General features: G+C 34.4%; 2 protein-coding genes across 2 annotated transcripts in view; both read left to right on the top strand.

Moving 5' to 3' along the window:
- Positions 1-21,103, top strand: part of LOC143920396 (uncharacterized) — a 443,610-nt gene that overhangs the window by 75,967 nt on the left and 346,540 nt on the right. The gene's annotated exons all lie outside the window — the stretch shown is intronic.
- Positions 1-21,103, top strand: part of LOC143920389 (uncharacterized) — a 188,088-nt gene that overhangs the window by 139,165 nt on the left and 27,820 nt on the right. Inside the window, exon 7 of the mRNA XM_077443273.1 lies at positions 2,355-2,456. Within this exon, the coding sequence (XP_077299399.1) occupies positions 2,355-2,456 (102 nt within the window). The remainder of the gene's footprint in view (positions 1-2,354; positions 2,457-21,103) is intronic.

Below are 21,103 nucleotides of genomic sequence, written 5' to 3'. Positions count from 1 at the left end.
GTATATGTGTACAAATGTACTAGTCTATGCTCTCTTCTTTGGGGTTCTGGCTTAATTAACGATATTGAAATGTATTTAAAATTATTCAATTATGTGTATGGCTATCTCGAGTGGGTGACATGTGTATCGAAAACGAGTTCAGTTTCCAAAACGAGATTCGGATGAAAGAAAAACTGAAAGGTCTTGTGTAATGTGAACGAGCTGTGGCGCTGATGCTCTATTTAAGTAGTCAAAATAAAATTCGTTTGTCAATATCTTTCCAATGATATTGTAAAACAAGTCCTATGTGAGGTAAACTTGTATGATGTACACGACTCAGTTCAAATGATAAATATGGCATGCTTTTAAGTTATGTTTACGAAGGCTCACCCCCACTCCTCGAAAAAAGTGCGCAAAGGCTGCGATTCTTGCGTGCGCATCTTTTCCGTAGAGTGGGGGTGAGCCTTCGTAAATGTATCTATCTCTATGAATAGCATTGTTATGTATAGAGTGCGGCTGTTGGGTTTTCGCCATAAAATAACAATAGACCTCTCCATTGTCCGAGAAAGCAGGAGAGCAAAAAAATGATTGACAATAGAAATTGACAATAGTGAACCATATTTTTAGCCGTCGTGCAACTTGTACGCCGTCCCTTAGTTATGTATAGAGGTAGGACCGGAAGCGCGCCGTCTATTGTTCCGTTATTGTAAATGCTTTGTAAAAAAGGTTCGGCAAACCTTTAACAATGCATTTACAACATGTGAACAATGGACAGCGCGCTCTGGGTCCGCTCTTTAGTTATGTATAAGGACCGACGGTACTTTGCGTCGTTCATTGTTCATTGTTTATTTTTATGGTGAACCTTTTTTTTTGCTCTATAGCTTTGTAGTTTGCCTCGTTTCCTGGAAAATAAACACAAAACGCCCTATTTCCTGGAAAAAGCATGCTTCCGGTCCTACCTCTAGTTATGTATTTAGATGTATCCAAATTTGCTTGTGAAATCGCGTCCAGACTAGACCCACACATTAAGGTCTGTTTATACTGGCACAGTACAGACCGGCATCCGCACGTAAACAGCAGTACATGTCACCGTAACTTATCAAGCAAATCTGGTTCTCTTTAGCCACTGTGGAAATATTCACGCATACATCATAATGGCGAGTGCACGCGTACTAACAAAAGTGCGCATGCGCATATGAATATTTTCAGAAACGTCATATTGTGACACTATTGACTCGACGATACGATGCAAGAAATATTGCGCCGTATCGTCGCGCTCTGTTATATATATGCAAGCCGATTTTGCCCAGCACTTGTCTGAACATACCGAAACGTACACTGCTGTATATTATTAATAAAAGTGGTGTTTTCCGTGTACTGCTGTTCTGGGTTGTTGACGTGCAGTGCTTTATAATATAATTAGACCTTTATATGTACATTGTAGATATGCAGATATTAATTAGAAACTGCAAGCATATTTATGCTTGCATCAATCAACAAATTCGGATAAGCCGAATTTGCAAGAGGGGGGGGGGGGGGATTGCTATTTTATTGGAACCGTCACAACAATTAAATTTAAATAAATTGGCAAACCATAACAGAAGACAGTCAGTTTGACAGAAATTTTATGAAAATTTAAATTAAATAACGGGTTTCCGGAAACTTTTGATTTTTAACAACGGGTTTCCGGAAACCCTTGGAAACCATTAGGGTGACACCACTGCATACATACATATGTACGTCAGAGCTAAAATACTGCCAAAAAAATTTACAAATATAATAACGAAATAAAAAAATTATATACATATATACTGTTTGCTACCAATGTTTTCTCTAGGCAAGACTGAGCATTTAGCGCCATCTATTGAAAATTTATTTAATTAATTAATTTTTCTATTGGTGTTTTATATTGTTTATATGTAGGTAGGTAGATAGTTTTTACCATTTTTTTTTCATATTAAACAATTAAATATATTTAAAGGGTATTTGAAAAAAATCCGACTGCGTGCCGATCAAACACAAGAACGACACATTTCTTTTAAATTTTTATTTATTTAATAACTTAATATGCCAACACCCATGCGATGATATTTCATTGGGTACAAAACTGGTCATTATTTTTTGTTTTCTCCCTCTTATTTTATTTTATTATGTAGCCCATTTTGGCGCATTAGGTTCTTCCTGTAATGCCACAATGGTCCAAAATGTTAAATAAATTAATAAAATTGAATACATTTTTATCAATTCTGGTCGGTATTTTATTCCACGTCCTCTTCACTGGTACCCAGTGGTCTGCACTGTGTTTGATGGACATGCTAAGTAGTAAGAAGTAAAATTGAACAAAAATTAAAAATGCTTTTTCCATTTATTTGCAGGCAGAGTTGGCAGCGGCAGTGAGACGAAGAGCCCGAGGCGACACCAGCGAGGAAGACGAAGATCTTGGATTACCCAGAAGTCCTCCAGCCTCACCACCCAAAGTGAGTGTCTCGACTTACAGAAATTTCGCAAAATTCCTCAGAAACTTTTCCCCGAGCTGGTCCATTTATCGGGCAACGTCACGATTGTCGTGATCTCGATCGAACGGTTACAATTTTTCTCCGATTCTGAATACCCACAAATTCGTGAGTCTCGTACGACTACGTATTTACATATCTGGCTAAATTGTTGTGGAATCAGAATTAAGTTCAGTCGACGGGGGTTCCTCCGCCGAACAAGTATCTTATTAGGAAATTAATGGTCCGAGACGAGAACTTGCCAAATGTCAAAAGGCCACCAGATTAGAAGGCAGCAAGTAAGCAGATGACGTGATTGCCACCTCTGTCGGGGGTACTTTTCGGCTGACATTTCGTATTTGAGCCTTTTGATATACATAAGACCTGTGTATATAAATATATACATATGTAGGTCGTCTATTCTGCATGACCGTTTGATATAAAAATAAATAAAAACGCAACTCGATTTTCAATCATACTCTCGAAAGTCTAAACGACTGTCAAATTTTGAACTGCGCTAGTCTGAATATGCCATAACACGTCTTATCTGATTAATACCGCTCATTGCGTGATTTCTAATATTTCGATTGCTGTTAGGAAATAAATCGTTTTCAATCCAATGCAAATGCGAAATTCGAAATTTGCACGGATGCGAGTGAGCACCCCACTGAGTTTTCGTCACGTAGCAAGTATCTTATCCCTCCCTCACCGAAGTGGGGTATGCAAGTGCCCCAATTTTTACGTTTTTCGTAATAACTATGTGGTTTTCAAAGCTATACACCCTATATTTCTTGTATTCCTAGAATGAACAACAACAAATTTATTTTAATAGATTTTGTATGATTTAGAAAAGGGGTACATCGTAAAAAAATACATTTCTACGTACCAAGTATGATTTAAAGGCGGTAGCGATATGTCATGTTTTTTTTTCTGTTCGCTTGCATATTCTTGTTGAACGATGAATCAATGCGAGAGAAAGCGACAGCTATATTTTCGCAAGCTGTCGCTTTCGGTGCATGGCTATTGAGTCGTGCAGTCGCCTGTTGGCCGTACCTATGCGCGTTTGCGTGTTGATGCTTGTCGTTATTTTTTAATACAAAAATAGTCCAAACATGGTATAGGACCAAAACTTTTTTATGTTGATGTATAAAATGATTAATAAGATACATATTTTGAACCCATTTGTATTAAGAAATGCTGTATTTAGTTTGAAAAATACTGTGGTCTTACTCTACCCGGATTCGGGATACTCGTTCGATCTCGACGCTCCGTCCTTCAAAGGCTTATGATGCAAACTAACAGTCGAAAATCCTACGTAGAAACGTACGGCACGGCACGCCTTAGCAGACTCCAGCTGTGAATGGGCGTGTCTTCGTGTCATAAATTTAAAAGTTGTGAAGGGGCATTAGAAAGCCACGTCTGATAGCTAGCAGTCATCGCTCCTATCTGACACAAGATTCCGATGAGTTCGTAAGTGATCAAACTCCGCTAGAAATTAGCTTACTGCAATGTTAGCTACCTCCCGTATATCGGTAAAATACCAAAGCGATCCAAAGAGTGAACGTGGTACAAAATCATAGCACAAATTTTTGACGGAAAGTCACTGAACTAACAGTTTGAAGCTAATGAAAACTTCATTTTTGGCCTATTTTGATATATTGGCAAGAACACACTGAATCGTGTGGCATGGGTGTGCTCGTGGTTTCCAGCTGTGATAGACGTTTCTTCATGTTAATGTTCGTTCTTTCGATATTATTATTTTGACAAGTTTCTCCTACAGTTTTTCAAACATGGAAATCCTGGCTATCGATCACTGTCAAACCTATGTCAGTACAAGGATAAAATATCACCGAAAACACGACAGGGGGTGAGTTTTGTCCTGGATCACAGTAGCATAGATTAGGCGTGCTAGCGTTTTTTAATGTGCAAAATGTATACCACTACCTGTATACCACTCTATGTGTCTGCACCATGAGTCAAACAACAGCCATTACAATAAAATCTCGATTACCTGTGCAAATCTTCATGTCTTTTATTAACTCTTTGGATCTTATTATTTCAAAAAGTTTCTTCTACATTTCTTCAAATATGAGTATCACCATAATCAACCACTGTCGATACAGCGATAAAATATTATAATGTAGAGATTAAGTGATTGGTGCTCGTCGACCACTGGTTTACTAGCGCTGATCTTGCATTCGCGCCAAAAAGGCTTCGAAGTATGAACAAGCTGAATACAACAGCCAATCAAGTCTGGCGACCCATCGACCTTTGTGCTAAAAGTACACTATTACATTCTTACTTATTTGAATTTTAATATTCTAAGCCAACTTAGATATACCAGGTGCCGCAGTTTTGTTATCTTCTCCTGTTGCACGTACCAACATGATGATTTCACCACCTGTATCTCATGGTTTTGACGCCCAACCAGATTGCTATTAACACGAATTTGTTCTATATGCTAAGATATGCTGATCTGGTCAAAGCACTATTGAATTTAGTTAGTTTTTCCTTAGCTTTTAAAAGATTTATTCTCTCGTGTGAGAATAAATTGCATACATATTTTGTTCTTATTTCTGTATATTTTGATTCGTCTAGCCACAATGGCGAATTGGATCACTCTGTAATGCCACTGCGGTATATTTTTTAAATAAATAAATAGCATTTGTGGTGTTCATTATAAAGCGTCTTCAATACAATGTATGTATGTAAGACCCAACCCTGACAGTGAACTATAGGACATGATAAATTTACATTACAGTTTTTGTTAAAACCAGTTACTATAGTGTGTGTGTTGTAAACATCATCAACCACTGCTTCATGAATTTTTTCAACACATTTTCTAAGAATGGCCGATTCAATCATCATAAAGAAGCTCGACTTTTACTTTTTTTCGGAATTCTACTCCCAACATCACTCTTCATCTCTTCACCACACCTCATCAGAGAGTGCATCGTCTGCGCAGAGAAATGAGATCCATTAACGGGCATCAGTTTCAAACCACGGCATGAAGTGACAACATATTTTACGTTCATCTCTACTAACGACTCACTACTTTTTCTACTTCAAAAAAAAAAAAAATCAAATAAATAAAAGCTCACGTGTATGCAAATTTGAACAGAATGGCGACGATCCGGGTTCGTTGGAATTGTTATAATTGCGTTTGCATTGTTACGTAAACGCATCGCGAGCCACCGGTTGAGCACGCTAAACGCTCCAGTTCGCAAATTGGACTTGAAGTTGAAGATGAAGAAGAAAAGCGCACATCATAATCTCGTTCCGATGCTGCGTTCGCAATCGAGCCGTGTTACTTCTTCACTTCTTATTCCTATTATTATCCGTTGTGATGACCCTAGCTGTTAGCTACCGTTTCATTATATATTCATAGCTTTCATATATGTATGTATACATATATTGATAAAACCGCACATGAAGCAATTTCATAACGAAAATTGCGATTCTGTGTTCATTTTCGTTTATTTTTTGTTTTTCATACATATTTAAGTATATTATAATAGCTACATATTTTTTATTCAATGTTGTAATGATTACGAATCATACTAAGCCCGCTTTAAAGTTCAAGGAATTTGACCCTCAAGCCCTCAACATGAGGCCACCCCCCCCCCAAACGAATACAGTGCAAGAGACCCTTTCGTCGGAGAATGAAACGGTTGTTCATGAAACGGTTGTACACTGTACATAACCAATTAAAAAATAAACAACAACGCATGAACACATAAAGCGCACATGCGTTAGGAGTTAAATGTTCAAGCGCACATAAATCGTCATAACGAGCTATGACGATTTAATTTTGGGTATATTGAAGACATGCCACGTATCGCCTTGCATTTCGCTATAATTGCATTTATATATATATGTAAGGAATGCATCGCATTACCTGTAGTATTGCGCGGACGTGTAGAGGGGTTTCCGATATCGGAATGAAAGGTAGTTTATTGTTCTTTATTGCTCCAAATGAAGCACGGACCAAAACCAAGAGAAATCATTGGTCGATGGGTCACGAGACCTTATTGGTTGTTTATACGCTGAAGACTTTTTGGCGCGAACGCGAGATCACGTGATCAGCGCTAGTAAACTAGTGGTCGAGGAGCACTAATCACCTACCTTACTCTACCTTACAATAGTTTTCCAAATGCAAAAAAAAGTGGTATGCTTATTCTGTGGCGTAGAGGTCTTCCCAAAACTTACCCCCTCAGTGATTTCGGTGATATTTTATCCGTGCATTGACACATATTTGACAGTGATCGATATCAGGTGATCAGCGCTAGTAAACCAGTGGTCGACGAGCACCAATCACCTATTCTCTACGTAGCATTATTTTTCACTAAAAGACTGGCTTAAAATGAAAATATCCACTGACCCGAAGCATTTTCTTAATTATCATATATTGGTTGATTTTAACCCGCCGTGGAAAAATATTGTAGACGCCTTATCTATACTATAAAATTTTATTTATGAAAGCCTTTTGACCTTTTGCAGTTGATTTCTGTTTTGTGTTGGTTTTACATATTCAAATGTTGTAGACTGGGTGAAGCCATGTATCTCAAGTACTGCAAGTCAAGTGCTCAATAAATCATATGTGTGTGTGTGAAAGAATTCAATCAATTCTGCTCGAGAGAAAAGGTGACAGATTTAGAACGAGCTTGTCGAAACTTTCTTTGCAAATTTTTCTGCATATACATACAGCATGCTTCATATGAATTCCTTCTCGATTTTTTTTTTATTAATTTACATATCCAATGTGGCGTAAATTTTATTTTTAAGCTTTACAGTTGATGTTTGAATAGCCGTACTTCATTTAATAATTAATGACAGTACTTATAAGGCTCCAAAATTAGTGAATTTTTGATCAACTCCTCATATTTACTACTATTTTTCTTTTGGGCATGCTTGGTATAATTCCCTTGAACTTCTCATTAATTGATCTCCAGCTTCTACATGGTAATACGTCATGCTCGTCGTTGCTGGAACAGTTGGTGACTTTACATCCCTAATAATTATGTGCGTGATAGACATCATCATTTGATGTTTGTACCTCCTACTCGCACAGTACTTTATCGGATGGCTTCTATTCCAAGAGCTATCCGACTTATCAATGAAATCGTTGTTGCTGAACCTGAATGTGATGTGTTCTACCTCAGTGAACGTAGGTTTTCGGAGATTATATTAACCTATTTGTCTGGTAGCCTGCGCTCATCGTTATTTTCATAATTGAATGTGATGTATGAGTGGAATTTTGATCTTCTCTCTTCCATTTAGGCCTCGCAGGAATGTTTTGTATTTGCCGCTGGTTCTTATCTATTGGTGCTGGCTATATGTAGGTGCAAGACATTCCCTACTTTGTATTTTATTATTTAATATTTTTACTTTATCTGCTATTATTGTAATGCTATTGTTTTTTTATGATTATGTACAATTTCATATAAAGATATCTGAGAAACCGTTTTCTGATTCTCTCAATCGTCAGTGAATGAATCATATGGGTAGGACTCCATATTTATTTTGTACATATACATATACCAGGAAGGCCTTACAGCTAACCCCAATGCGCCTTCCTGGCCAATTACAAACATTGCAGCTTTTTTTTTTATTATACAAGTCGCTGAATTACAAGACACTGAAATACTGGCAAATTACCGAGACATCTATGAATTGTACATACATTTTATTGTGCATTAATCAATCTCAAATAGTGGTGACATAGTAGGTAGGAAGGATATTTAGCCAATTTTACTGGGAACCGTTTCAACAATGAAAATTGGCAAACTCTGATAGGAAACGATCGACCTGGAGTCACAAATATCCAGGTCTGACCAGCAGCACTACAGATATACTCATAAAAATTCTTTTCAATCGAGGTCAGCTCATGGGATCGACCCCGACGCCTCTCGACGCCAAGCAGAAGCTTAACGACCGAGATATGTTGATGATTATGTATTAATGTATTTTTTGTCTGTATTTATATATGTATGTATATCTTTTTATTTTCCTCATCTCTCTGTATTTTTTCGACCACTGTGGCGCATTAGGGACTCCTGTAATGCGTCAACGGTCCAAACTTAAACTTAAATGATTATTTTAGATGATTTGATCCATGACTAGAAACCTCTGTACGTCGTCGCCCGTACTTGTGTGACATTTGTGATTCGAATTGACTATTGAAAACTAAATAGAAAACTGTTATATTTGTCCAGACTCGATGTTTGTTCGGTGACTTCTTGTTAAAAATGGTTGCAGTTTTCGCCCACATATAAACGACGATGAAATCATATCTAAAAGCTATCCGGGTCTTTTCTAATAATATAATAACAACACAATCGCACATCGTTCGAGATTCAGCACATTGAAATATCAACAACTTTTAACCGTTATATAAATATACACATGTATCCGATACTTCCGGAATGCATCTAAAACTTGGAATACTTTCGCGTGAGATCTGAGAAGTTTGTTTTGCAACAGAAATTGCATACGACTTCCATTTATATTTTTATTTTATTTTTTTCTGTTTTCGTACACATGCATGTGTGACAGCTGTTTCCTTTTTATGAGTGCAATGTCATTTCTTCTTCTTTTATTGTACGTATTGTGGTACGTATCGTATTCTGCGCCATCTTGCTTCGAAGACTACTTAAAGTTGAATGTCGTCGTCTTTTGATCAATTTCTCTGAAAGTGTATTTTGTAATATAATATAAGTATGTAATAAATTGCACTTTTTAGTGCACACGATGTGTAATTTTTTTTAGAATTTCTACATGCTCTAATTACAGTCAGATCGCATTTAAAATATAAATAATATAACAGTTCCGTACGATTTTTTTTCATTGCAAATAGTCAGATATTAGTTTGGAATTTGGACTATAGAATTAAGTTGGATTATGTCAAAATATATACGTATGTACGTAAAGAAAAAGTGTTATGATGTAAAATACAATACGTTCACCTAAGCTGAATTGATAAAGTGTATCAATAAGATAAATTTATCTATGTTTATTTTACGATTTAGATGGCTAATTTTTATTTACTTTATTGATATTATCAGTCATATAAATTAAGATGATTGATGAAAATGACGAAATTGTATCGACAGATGGAATGTTTTTGCTTACATAAATGTAAACGAAATACATAAATGATTCAAACGAATAAATGTTATCGTTTGTAGATTTTGAAAAGGTTATAATTTATTTTGAATGTGATTAAAGATGAAGAAATTTGTAGTATTTAAATAAATATATCAAAAGACGAAATTCGCTATAATGCAGGAAGACGTTTAATAGTCTAAAATTTACTCTTTACACGAAACTTCAACTAGTTTTTGAATTAATGTTTAACAAGAGATGAGGTAAATTTCAAAATCAACGTATTAAAAGTAATCACATCTCATCTCTTTCACTTTCATCTAAAATTTTGTTCTTTACATAAAACTTTCATCAATTTTTGAAAGGATTGATGCAACGTTTAGTCTATTTTTACACCAAACTACGACATATGTATGTAGATAAAATGACGAAATCCTTAAATTTAAATCAATATTCAGAATAAAGATGATTTCATCAACGGACATATTTGTCTGAAATTTAATCTATTTACGTACATATACATATATATGTGAAATGTGAAAGTTTTACGAATATTTGGCTCAATAAATGAACATTGCACTATCTTATATCAAAAGTTGACAAAAATGAACTTCAACAACAATTAAGTAATAGTGATTTTTAAAATAAAAAAAATATGTTTATTTGAATGTAACCAACGTTGGCACTTTCACTTACATAAATATATCGTTAAGGGGGTCAAAACCCTTGATAGAGATACCAAATTTCACCTACTAAAGCAAATCATCGTGATTTTTATTATTACTAAATTATGTTCACAATGATTCTTATATCTGTTTTAATAGCTACTGATCTACTGATCATTTTGTATTTTACAATTTTATTTTGTTTTTGTTAGTAATTAAAGTATTATAACATTCTAATGCTAATGTACAGCAAATAGGAAATTGAGCTCAAAAACCTATTTACAATTCTTATAAATGCTCATAATACATCTTATAATGTACATTATATTAACTACAGACTCTCCAAAGTCGACGATCTAAAGCAGACTGTGTTTATACCTGATGGTTATAGACATTTTGTTGTATCACCGATGGTTATCACCGATTTTGATTTTTAAATGCTTTTTATTATTACGAAATTATGTTCACAATACATCTTATATCTATTTTAATAGCTACTGATCTATTGATCATTTTCTATTTTACAATTTAATTTAATTTGGTTAGTAATCATAGTATTATATTATTCTAATGTTAATGTACAACATAATAGGAAAAAGAGCTCAAAAACCTATTTACAATTTTTATAAATTCTCATAATACATCTAAATACATAATATTAATTAAAGTCTCTCTAAAGTCGATGACCTAAAGCAGATTGTGTTGTGTTGTAATCACTGATTCTGTCATAGAATCTACTGGTTAGTTTGTTAGTAATGTCTGTGACTAACGTAATATTATTTATGGCATGCAGTTTTTTCAGGTTAGTATCAAATCGATTTCGGGTGTACATATAAACAGTATGCACTTTCATCTAAAATCTTTTCTTGACACATCTTCACTTTCAAACTAAACCAATCAACAATATGACTGCATGTATTTTAAATAACCTTCGTCGTAATCAAATCCAAAGACAAGTACCGACATACGTAAATAATTGAAAGACGAGCCATCTTATTGTACACGCAATCGATTTGTCCTTATTTTGCATGTACGTGTTGTTTCGACGATTCGCGAGCTCAAAATTCCGACAAGATTCATTTCACCATTGTGTCTGTTTCTTCAGCATATTTTCCAGAATCTATTTCCGTTCTGAAATGTTGCAAACGATGTGCAGAAATTGATTTCATTCAAGTGCCATGTCGACTTACATATGTATGTATATTATTATTAGGTATAATTTCCCGTTGCACACGACTTGCGGTTTCGACACAGCGAATGCAAATGTGTTACCACTGAATATAAACGCTGAATTTTCTCAATTATTATGTATAAATAAATCAAACGATATACATACATATGCGATAAAAGTCAGTGTAAATAAATATTACACGAATAGATGCTGTCGTATGGGTTCTAAGCAAATATTGGCACTTCAGTGCATTTATTGTAAATATAAAATGAAGTAAACATTCTCGTTTGCTTGTTTGCCGTAATAATGACGTTAGCACGGTTTTTTCCGTAATTTAATAGAATTAATTTTAACGGGTTTATTAGCGCCATCCTGATTCTATTACAGTTAGTTAGTTTCAAATTGAATTACACTCGATAGAAATTTTATTACGTGATAATCAAATTAACTGAAACGTTCTTTTTTTGGTTTTGTTTTTCACCGATAGGTGGTGCAATTTTCTAGTAGTTTTTTTTTTTTTGTGAAAGTAGTTTGGAAATTGGCCGATAGATTGCCGAATTTTCCATGTATAATTTTCTCAGTTTCATACTGTTGTTTTATAATAATAACGATTGCCAAATATTCGCTGTTTACTATGCCAATTATTATGATTTCTTCTATAATTTCTACATATGATGCTAATTTCTATGATTTTTTTTAAATTTATTTAAAGTACATACAATATTTTATAATAATTTTCTTTTAGATTATTTTTTAGATGCTGTGTTAGTTTTAAATTGGATGTATGTATATATTTCATTATTTGTGTTAAAAGTACTGAAATACATCTGAATTTAAATAAATAGATGTTAAAAATTCACAGTTAGTAGATGCAAATTTCTGTTTTTTTTTTCATTTATTTTTGTATATATATAATAATTTTAATTTTATAATAATTTTCAATTAATATTACTTTTTAGTTGTTTTGTTAGTTTCGACTTATATAATACATATTTCATTAATTGTGTTAAAAGTCTGAAATTGATCTGAAATACATCTGAATTGAAACAAATATATGCTTAAACTGAACTTGAAATTGAAGAAAAAAATACAAAATGCTAAAAATACGGGTCTCCAATAATCATATATGTATATTTACTTAAAATTATGGATTTGTTTGTTTTTCGTCATAAAAAAATCTAATTTTACACAATCTTCATCTAAAGGAAAAACAATTATAAAAAACGTATTTTCGGAGTGAAAGTCGTATGTATTTAGAATCGACTTTGATTTTAAAATTCAATTCCTTACCAATACTTCCCGTTAAAATATCAACGGGCAAAACACTAATTTAAAAACAATCATTGAATTATATATGCGAAGATATTAGATGTCACTTTTACGTGTTTTTTGTTTTATAATACATATATACAGCCATAATTTCGGCGTAAATCTTCATATGAAGATAACAGATGTTAGAGGTAAATTTCCCTTCCATCTTCTTTTCCAAGCAGCTCATTTGGCTTATTTCTCAAAGGGACAGTTTTTTCAAACCTCCATTAGATCGAGGTTAATTGAGACGCTTCGGCCCAAATAAGCGACTGTCCCAATTATAATCACCAATCTTGGAAATTTACGTAATTGAGTAATAATGACTCCTTTCTTGGCGGTTTTACTTTCCTTTATTACAAGAAATAGAAGAGGGACTGCCGGCTGGTGTATGGTGATTGGCACATCACCTATTGAATGTTTTACTGATACTAATTATTAAATGAATGCCGTGCACCGTCGGTAGCCCTCTGTTTATACATTTATAATATATCAGGTGGGGAGCGACCATAACAATATGAAGATTGTCCATACTCCCCCCTATAAGGAAATTAATTGACTTATATACTAAAAAGACAATCTTAGTGTTAAAGATAATTCAATTGATACTATATAAATCTACTTTAACATGCATAAAAATGATAAAAAGCTGTATTGGACTGTATATGAAAATCAAATCTCAATCTTAAAATTAGTAAAAAATAAAATGAGTAAAAAATAATTAAGCAATTATTTAAATATTTGTTTTAACATGCATAATATCATAAAAAAACTATATGTAGTGGACTGTATATAACTGAAATGAATTATTTGAAAAGTCTCATTGTAGAAATGAAATAGTTTGTTTATTGTTTATATTTTTGATGTTTATTTGTTTATTTTTATTTTGACATTTATTTGTTTATGTTTATTATTTTGAAGTTTGTTTGTTTTTAAATATTATTTTCAATTTTAATGCACTTTCACACTATTATTTTTACATACATGTATATATATATATATATATACATACATATATATACATGCATATATTATTTTTTTTTTTATCACTAAATAACCTTTGCACTAATGGATGTATCTTGGAGATGGCCTTCCTCGGAAGGCAGATGAAAGAAGCTCTGGATATGGCCTTCCTCTGAAGGCAGATGAGCTGCTGATGATATGCTAACATACAGGAGATGTCTCTCCCAGTAGAAAGTTGAGATGCTGACGTCCAGAAGTTGTGTCTCCCAGAAGATAGATGAAATGCAGATATTCAGAAGTTGTTCCTCCTAGAAGTCAGTTGAGATGCCGACATTCAGAAGATGTCTCTCCCAGAAGACAGATGATCTGCCGTCACTCCCAGAAAACGGATGATGATGTTTAAATCAGGAGATTGACTTTCCCCAGAACAGAAGTATTGATGACATCCGGAACAATGACCTTCCCAGACAGATGTGCTGTTGACTGGTCTTTCCGAAAGCAAGAACTGTTGAGCACCGGAAGTTGACCTTTGTTAAAAAGGGCAATGATGTGTTGAGATAAAAATATTATTCTTTTTCAGAACATGATGATAAGTTGTTGTCATCGATGGGAAGAACAGCCAATTTGGAAATGGCCCTTCTCGTGATTCCGTTTTTTGTTGTTAATTCTGCTACTCTGATTAATCTGTCTCCGCCTGGATAGATTTGTCTGACTCTGCCTAAAGCCCATGCAGTTGTTGGCAGTCCCTCTTCTTTTATCACAACCAAATCTCCAATTTTTATGTTGTCTTTTTGTTGTTTCCATTTATTTCTTATTTGTAATGACGAAATGTAATCCAGTGACCATCTATTCCAAAATTCAGAAGTTGCCTTGATCATGTAATTGAGTAATAATGACTCCTTTCTTGGCGGTTTTACTTTCCTTTATTACAAGAAATAGAAGAGGGACTGCCGGCTGGTGTATGGTGATTGGCACATCACCTATTGAATGTTTAACTGATACCAATTATTAAATGAATGCCGTGCACCGTCGGTAGCCCTCTGTTTATACATTTATAATATATCAGGTGGGGAGCGACCATAACAATATGAAGATTGTCCAAATCTAATAAATTCACGCTTTGACAATAGATGTCAGACACATCTCCACTTGCCGTCTATCTTTTATATTTATATTTCTCAGTACCATAATAAAAAAAAAGTAATTTGTTTACAACTTTGTTTTCGTTCACATAACAATGGATCTGACATTTTTCGACACGTTTGATTGATTTCCTATCAATTTTGCACGTCAACGTGAAAACTCTCGTCTCAAAATGGTCACGAAGTCTTTCACGACTCGCACGTCAAATCCAAGGACTCGATTGTTCAATTATTTTTAATTGCAAACTCGAGTATTATAATATTGCCGCCCACTAATAATTTATTATGCATTTGGGCGATAATTAATTTTGCGGCATTTTTCACGCCTTCTCGTGAAATATATTTATTCTTCGTGGAAGAGGAGGTTAACGACATCGTAATGAATCGTCGAGATTACTTCATCTTGGAGTTTGTTGCTAATGTAATTATACTTTATACGGAGTTGTTTGGGAAGTTGTTCGAACCGCACTAACTTACTTCTTCCACTTCTGTATCCGTTATAATTGAGCTACTATTTAGACTTGTCTCAATTTACACGGTTGTAATTTCGCCGAAAACCGTTTTTGAAACTCCAATTATGTATGTATATGTTATTTCACTGACAGCGTGAATAATATCAAATATGAACCAACATCACCACTTAGCAAGATAAATCTCTACAGTAAAATTCCAGATATTTGAGATGTGTGTGCAGATGTGAATACTTACACACACAGTACCCTGCCATATTACTTGGTACTCTTGCCATATGCATAAACTTTCACTTTTTTTTTCTATTTGAGAACACCCTTGTCAACTGAATGCTTTTTTTTGTATGCACCCATTACTCCTGGAATCATATATTCAGTATCACTGGGCCCGGGATTGAACCCAAGACCTCTCGTTTAATAGCATTATACATTAACCACTGAGATATGTTATGTTGCTTGCTGTTTTGAAAAGATTGCGCGATTGGGTACATACATATTTTGTAATATTTAGATAGGTATAAAACAGGTACCAAATTTAATTAAACCTTTGATTGTTTTTCAGAATATTAGAATGTAAATGTAATGCTTAACCCTTCGAGTGATGACGTATTTTCTGTTGAAAGCCCGCCACGTTAAAAATTTCGCCAACATTTCCAACTAGAATTATTTAGAAATCCAATAGAAAGCAGATATAAAAATTGTAGCTAATCCAAACAAACCCTAGATAACTACCGCCAAGGATTTCGAGTATTTTAAATGTGTGTTTAGACTCTCTAATATATCTTGCAACAATATAAAATGAGCAAAATAATTCTATTAATGAATGTATTTTTCCAAAACTAGTTCCATCTTATTCATTGTTGTTAAAATGTAATGCTCATAATCGAAATGCCAAGCCATAATCTAAAATACTCAGGAGCTAGGGATTTCCATCGGGAACTTTTACTATGGTTATAAATTCAGAAATTCCGGTATAAACCAGTCTTAATAAACGTTGACAAATGAATGACACTTTTTTTTCAATGCTACCTGGAAAGGCTTAGCGGGTAGTATTCTTGTTTACTTTGTACATGCTCAAAATACAATGCCTATCGGCGTTTTGCAGTTTTGTGGACTTGTTGCCAAAACGCCGATCGGCGTTGGTCAGTATTCAAAGGGTTAAATGAAACATTAGATGGAAAAATGATCCACCTCTAGATTTTTGGTCACATTATGGAAGAACTCCTTATACATGTATAAAAACTATAGCATTATTAATTCAAAATATTTAAGACGCAGAAAAAGATATCTGGCATCTTTAGCGTGAAGCATAAAGATATCTCTTTTTCATGACACGCCTTTCGTTTCGCACTCATTCGGCAATGCATACATAAAATACCATAGTTTCATAGAATGTCTGGACTGTGCACGTTGCAGGCAATATATTATACATATATGCATATTTATGTAACACGCAATTCGATATTCACAATCGAAACTTTCAGTCCGTGTGGATTTTAAAGATGTCGAAATTCCAGGAAGAGAGCGAACGCGAACGGCGATGAAGCACAAATCCAATGTTTAGATCACACGAGAAAATGGCATGAAAACAAACGGCTTGTTGTCGAAACTGTTTTGATATGCTTGGATAGTGTGAATGAATGGCGGTTTTAGAACCGTAGATTTGTAATATCAACTCGTCGAAAGTGCGCCTGGGGAAGGAGCCTGTCGTCGTCGCTTCGAATGATGCTTGTTTAGAAATTGAACTCTCCATACGTAAAAGTGGATAATTTGTATTGCAAATGGGTTTTTGTAGATGTAAGTAAAAGTTGGAAGTTCCGTAGTTCGTGTAATCGCTTATAATACTATTTCCTGTGTCGCATCCAGCATCGATTGTTATCCCATCGTGTTATCTCACTGACTCAGTGGTAGTCAACCGTTATATTGCATCAATACTATGCTTGCTTCCGTCACCCGATTTTATACTGCATAAGATAAGCGCTTGCAGTATTTATTATATACCAATTACAATGTTCGACCCGAAAAATGGTTCAGAGAATAGATATGACTTTTATTATCTATTCCCAGTAAACACGAATCTGGTAATAAAAAAGATTTGGATATATGTATGTGTTTTTAAAATCGCGCGATTTTTCTATATCATCGTGTTGTTCGGTCGATATCTCAAAATCTGCCAATTTTCTGTTCAAAATGAATATTGGAATCTATAGTCGGGTATTTTATCTTTCATTTGTAGTACTTTTCAGCTTTCAAATCTCTCTTTAAGTAGTCGTCCAGTTCAAATCAAAAGTCAAAAGTACGTATTTTCACTTGGGATTTTTTCCCACTGTTAATACTATTTTATATTGAGTATTTTCTATTGAAACCTGTTTATTGGGATAGTGTTCTGGCCACACTATTTTTTGATTTCGTTTAAAAGGGTTAATTGGTGGTGTGCTGAATTTTAAATCGGTAAAAGCTCGTACTAATATTTACACGTATCTGAATTTAATTAATAAGGACAATATATTAAATTGTCTTTATATGAGAATTAAATAAAATTCCACTTAAAAAATCATATTTCGACTATTCTTGTGGATTAATAACAAAAATTCTATTGATAACTGGCTTACCTCGGTAAAATAAACGAATTGCAACTTGAATAGTATGATGCGATACATTTTCTCCATCCCGTTATCCACTTGTATACTGCACTAGAAATCAGGACAAACTAGTTGTAAGTAGAGTAAGAAAAAATAAGACAGCTGGGGGTGTTTTTCACAGGGGTTTGCTCATATTCATCTTGTCCCTCCCTGAGTGCATCAGGTCTTCTAAGACCATGGATGCATTCTTGCGATGTGCGAAGAGACACCTCTGTGAGGGACAGTAAATTTTAGAGGTAAGTAATTAAGATGTATTGTTAAATTAGCTTGATAGCTAAGATAATATATATAAATAATTAAAAAATAACTAATGTTGTGCCTGTTGATTTTAACGGGTGACTTCGGAAAGGAATTGATACATGAATTAAAATAAACTTACATGAGTTATTGTGTGCATGTACTGAAAAATCCATGTGCATGAAAAATCGTTTTCTATTGTAGAGGTCACGAGCCGTCGTGTAATTAAACGCAAATGAAATGCACACCGAATGTTTACGATACTAAAATCATAAACTGTCACCCCCTAGTGCATCTCATTCGCACGCTCGCCTTTACAACCACGAAAGAAAGAGAGAGAGAGAGCTACCAAACACCTGCTTCAAATGTATTGTTTCAAATACAATACAAATTAAAGTATGGCACGCTCGGTCAATGAAGTATATTAGTAAATAATACATTTTTTTCTTCAAAAAAATTATAAATGCTAGCATTTCTTGCTTGGATTTTGAAAAACATCGTAGCAGCAAAGGGTTAACCCTTTGGCTGCACTTTTTTAATGGTGACACCGGCTAGTCGCTCGCTTAAGCATTTACTATCCTAAGACAGGTGCAAGATTCAATAACATGACGCGGTAATGTATGTACATATGTGCTTACTTCCTTCACCTGTCTTATACTGCTTAATAGTATTTTCTTTAATGATTGATAGTTACGATCGCAGTACTTTAGCTCAAACCTAACAATTATGTAAGTATGTACTTGAATCTCAATATTTTGCGTTTTTATAGTTTTTTCAACACCTGTCCATAAACCTTGACCAATTTTAAGGTTATGTTTGCTTGACTTCCCCTGTTATCTAATGACTGTAACCTGTGCCATACAAATCGGAGAACAATTAGCTTCGCACGATTGTACACACATTGACGAGACATGGCCATGTATGGAAGAACTCCACTTTGCACCGAGCGGAGCGTCGAAAGCGAAAGTGACCTAAACCCGTTACTGGAACGCTCGTAACCGCAAACAGGACCTAGATTCGTTTCAGGAGTGGTTTCTAGCATCCGAGTGGACGATGACTTTAACCATTTTTCTTAAATTGTGAATTTCGCTTCCTCCGCTCATTTGTATTCCCACCGTTTTGTAATTGCGCGCACTAGGAAGCGGTCGAAGAAGAAGAAGTCACCTCTCGCAACGGCTAATGACGATGTCGAAAGCCTCGCGAGGTGTAAAACAATCTCATCATCTCCGTTGTTACGGCAATCGCTTTTTAAATTCATACACTTTTGGGTACAATCATTATCTCGGTCGGAATTGCGAAATGGATGGACGAACGACGAGCAGATAGAGAACAAAAAATAACGACGATGAAGTGGCGTATCCGTTTTGTTGTTCAGATGTGAGATAAATAATGCAACTTCTACTTTTTTTGTTGCTATTATTTGTTGCGTTGGACGCAACATCTGAAAGTCGCAGATGTAACAGATTGTCGATTTGAAACTGTACTTCTTTTTGGCGCGATCGTTAGTTAGCTCGCCATGACAAGTGTGTTGCGATCGTTTGGAATTCGTTCTTCGTCAGTTTTGAAGTAGACCTTAATTCATACAATCTGCTATTTTATTGGTGATTCTTTAATCTTTAATAAGAAGTAAAATAATCACACTATATTTGGAAACCATTTCTTCTTTAATCTCCTTATCATCATCTTGATCAAATTCTTCCAGAGAAGAACTGTATATATGTACATATATAGGTAGCGGAAAGCATTTTATTGTTTTATTATTTTTTTTTAATTGAGAAGTTTTGATTAATTTCTACTAAATCTACTAATAATATTTTAATTACGCAGATCTTAGATATATAAGTTTCGTATTAACATAAGCAATACAAGAGCTAGCTGTCTTTGCTTAGTTAGATTACTTCAAAAAATAGCACACACATTTCTTTCAAAAAATACCTTTTTTTAATTCGTTCTAAAATACAATATCACTGTTTATTTATTTATTCATTTATAGTTTTGGGCCATTGTGGCATTACAGGAAGAACCAAATGCACCACAATGGCCTCCATAAGAAAATAAGAGAGAAAAATAAAAATCATAACAATAGTAATAATTCACTGTTGATTTTTGTAACTTCATACTTATAGTATGTATGTATTAGTTATGCTAGATCCGTATTTGTTTAATTTGCTTACTTCAAATATGGAGCATTTCTTCATTCATTCAAATCAAATAAAAAAATCTTTTGTAAGCACATATGTACATACATTGTGTATACATCTACATCTTCGATCTATTTAGCTTCAATTTAGTCAAATATTCAATGGATTTAATCAATTATCAATTACACGATATATAAGAAGACCTAAAACTTCTTCCATAATGGGCATTTCTTCTTTTTATTACTATTATTACAAAGTTTTTATTAGTTTCAGTTTGCCAATTGGTCTGACAAACTTCCTACATTCTTCCGATCGCTTTAAAACTTTGCCATTTATCGAGGTTTGGCCGCCGATAGAGATTAGGTCCACTAAGTCGATAGTGAAATATAATCGAAATGAACACGTTTAAAAATCCAAACATTTCGAAAAAGATGACAGCTCACCCACTGCCAATAGTCAGTAGCCTTATTTGTTTGACTTTCCGCCCCCCCCCCCCCCCCCACTCTTTTTGTCAGTTTTAATTGTTTAAACTCCTATGATTTTTATCATTTTCTCACTATATCTTATAAAATTTTCATTATATGCTCCCATTATCTCTTGTATATATATTTACTTCACTGATAGGTTATATAATTATTATATAGCCAGCAGCATAGCTCGGTCGTTAAGCTTCTGCCTTAAGGTCTGACCGCACTATGCGTCTGCGACACGAACGGCAGCGTGCGGCCAAATATTGTTTGTATGAAATTGTATGAGATATAACGCACTACGCGTCACGCGACAGAGTTG

Source organism: Arctopsyche grandis, chromosome 12 (genome assembly GCF_051622035.1).
Source record: "Arctopsyche grandis isolate Sample6627 chromosome 12, ASM5162203v2, whole genome shotgun sequence".
Lineage (NCBI taxonomy): Eukaryota > Metazoa > Arthropoda > Insecta > Trichoptera > Hydropsychidae > Arctopsyche > Arctopsyche grandis.
Note: the sequence above shows the minus strand (reverse complement) of the source record. Positions and strands in the feature narration are given on the sequence as shown.